Raw genomic sequence first — 2,129 nt, forward strand, 5'->3', positions numbered from 1 at the left:
CTATATAATATCTCATGATAGTCACATGATTTGATGACTTTCTCTTACCCTGGCATATGATTCCGACTGATTCAATGGTGTCACAGTTTGTTGAACGAAACCCATCATTTAGGCAGCGACCAATGGTCGTGTCTATGTAGCTACGGCAACGCACAGTATCAAGATAAACTTGGAATTCGTCTTGAATGAAGACAAACTTCTCACTTGAAACTGCAACTGAAAAATAGAAATAAAAAATATTTAAAAATAAAAATTAAATAAATAAATAATTATTACTTCCATTATCATAGCTGAATCCTTGCTCAGTACACAACACTTGAACTTCATTCATTGAGAATTCATCATCACAGACAGTACCATAACTACCATTGTAATAGATCAGCAGTAATCCTAAATTGCTAGCGGACAGGAAACTCAATAAAGCCGTATCTCCATTAGCAGCTGCAGTAACATCTGGATCTATGAAATAAATAAAATAAAAATATTATAATATACACATAATTATAATAATTTCGCAAATAAACTGATTATTATACTGTCATTATATTGAAGTCTTACTACTGCAGAGTACTCCACTGTATTGATGTTCAGGACAATAAGTAATGGACTCAAAACTAGCACAATCAGTTATGATGTTAGCAGCTCCACCAGTACACTGAGAGGAGGTGAACTGGACAGCTGGTAAGGCAGAAGAAGTACCATTGGACCAGCCAAGATCCTTTAATATAACTAGAGAAACAGAGAGAGGAGAAAGAAAGAGAGCTAGAGTAATAGAAGAAGAGTTGTGATTATTTGATTTTTGCACATTCAGCCATTTTGTTATGATTCTAGTTTGTACATAAAAAATTACAGATTATAATGAACAATATACTATGTAGCCATTAAAAAAATATGCAAAAAATAATAGCAAATTAATAAGAATTACAAAATATGTACAAATACTTACTGCCAGCTCCTTTATAGTTGAGTGATCTACATACAATGGTGGCAGTGTCTACATTCCACCTGCTGTCAGTACCAGCACACAGTACAGACCAGGTGCCATTATAACAAACTGATACTAGTCCTTCATATTCTCTTGTACTCCCAAATAATGTTACACTACCTTCTGTACAGGTACCTGGAAACATGACAAATTGGTGATTTTGTGTAAAAAATTTGGTGAACCTGTTACTTCTGAGAAGGTTACAGCAGTCAATAAAATACAGCAGCTGAATATAGAAGCAAAGAAAGAGCTAGAGAAGGACATGTTGAGTCTGTTCAAGCATAGATAGTGATACTATGAATCTATGATGGATGATTCAAGCTAGGCGCTAGGCTTAGCTAGCTAAAGGATCATACAGTTGCAACTTGCAACTTGCAAGAGGTGTGGCTAAGCCTAAGTGATAAGGAAATTTCCTTAATTCCTTTACTCTTCAAACATTCATTATTAATAATGGACAAAAATAATAGATTATCAATAACAATAATTAAATACCATAAACTTATCATACACTTGGCTCAATATACTTTATCACGATAAGTTTACCAGTTATCTTGGCAAGAATATCTTTAATATCTTGCAACACATGCTCTTCAGGTTCCCAGTCCAAGACAAATGTTATTGTTTCACACTGAAGATGATGAGAGAGCCTCTCCTTCAGGCCAAAACTAACTGATAGAGATTTACAGGACTCTGTCAATGTTGTCCTGAAATTTTTAATGTAACCCTCAGCTTCAGTGACTTTAAATTCTTCAACTACAGCTTCTAACAGACTAATATTAGTCAATGAACACTCTCCCATAATCACACGAAATACACCAGATACATCAGAACAACTATCTAGCTTTGATTCTAAACCTCTGGATATGTAAAGCCGCAGGAGCTCCTTTAGGTCATCGAGAGGTGGAGGCTTTTGTCTGATAACTTTTAACACATTATACATCATAATAGCAAATGACGTTCTCAATAATTTGAAATTTTCCAATAGATTTTTTGGAACAGGAATTACAACTAAATAATTATAACAAATGACAAAATTAAATATTATCATTCAAAATTTACCTTGCTGATCATGAGAATCAGATGAAGCATCAGTAAGGCTAGTGTGATTTTTAACTGCATCAAAGTTAACATTTTCTTTTTTATC

The 2,129-nt window shown here is 33.9% G+C and overlaps 1 protein-coding gene across 1 annotated transcript; it reads right to left on the reverse strand.

The window, feature by feature from the left end:
- Window positions 1-1,419: 1,419 nt before the first annotated feature.
- Window positions 1,420-2,123, reverse strand: LOC109591696 (uncharacterized). Its single transcript, XM_020007370.1, has 2 exons — window positions 2,045-2,123; window positions 1,420-1,993 (listed from the first exon to the last, which is right to left on the reverse strand). Exon 2 carries the CDS (start codon window positions 1,926-1,928, stop codon window positions 1,488-1,490), a length of 441 nt encoding a protein of 146 aa, XP_019862929.1. The 5' UTR covers window positions 1,929-1,993; window positions 2,045-2,123; the 3' UTR covers window positions 1,420-1,487.
- Between the last annotated feature and the right edge of the window lie 6 nt (window positions 2,124-2,129).

The sequence above is a fragment of the Amphimedon queenslandica genome, unplaced genomic scaffold, assembly GCF_000090795.2.
Source record: "Amphimedon queenslandica unplaced genomic scaffold, v1.1 AMPQUscaffold_7494_Cont20555, whole genome shotgun sequence".
NCBI classification, from domain to species: Eukaryota; Metazoa; Porifera; class Demospongiae; order Haplosclerida; family Niphatidae; genus Amphimedon; species Amphimedon queenslandica.

What these genes read in the sequence shown, in the direction of transcription:
- LOC109591696 (XM_020007370.1), bottom strand. Translation starts at nt 1,928, where the DNA reads ATGATGTATAATGTGTTAAAAGTTATCAGACAAAAGCCTCCACCTCTC.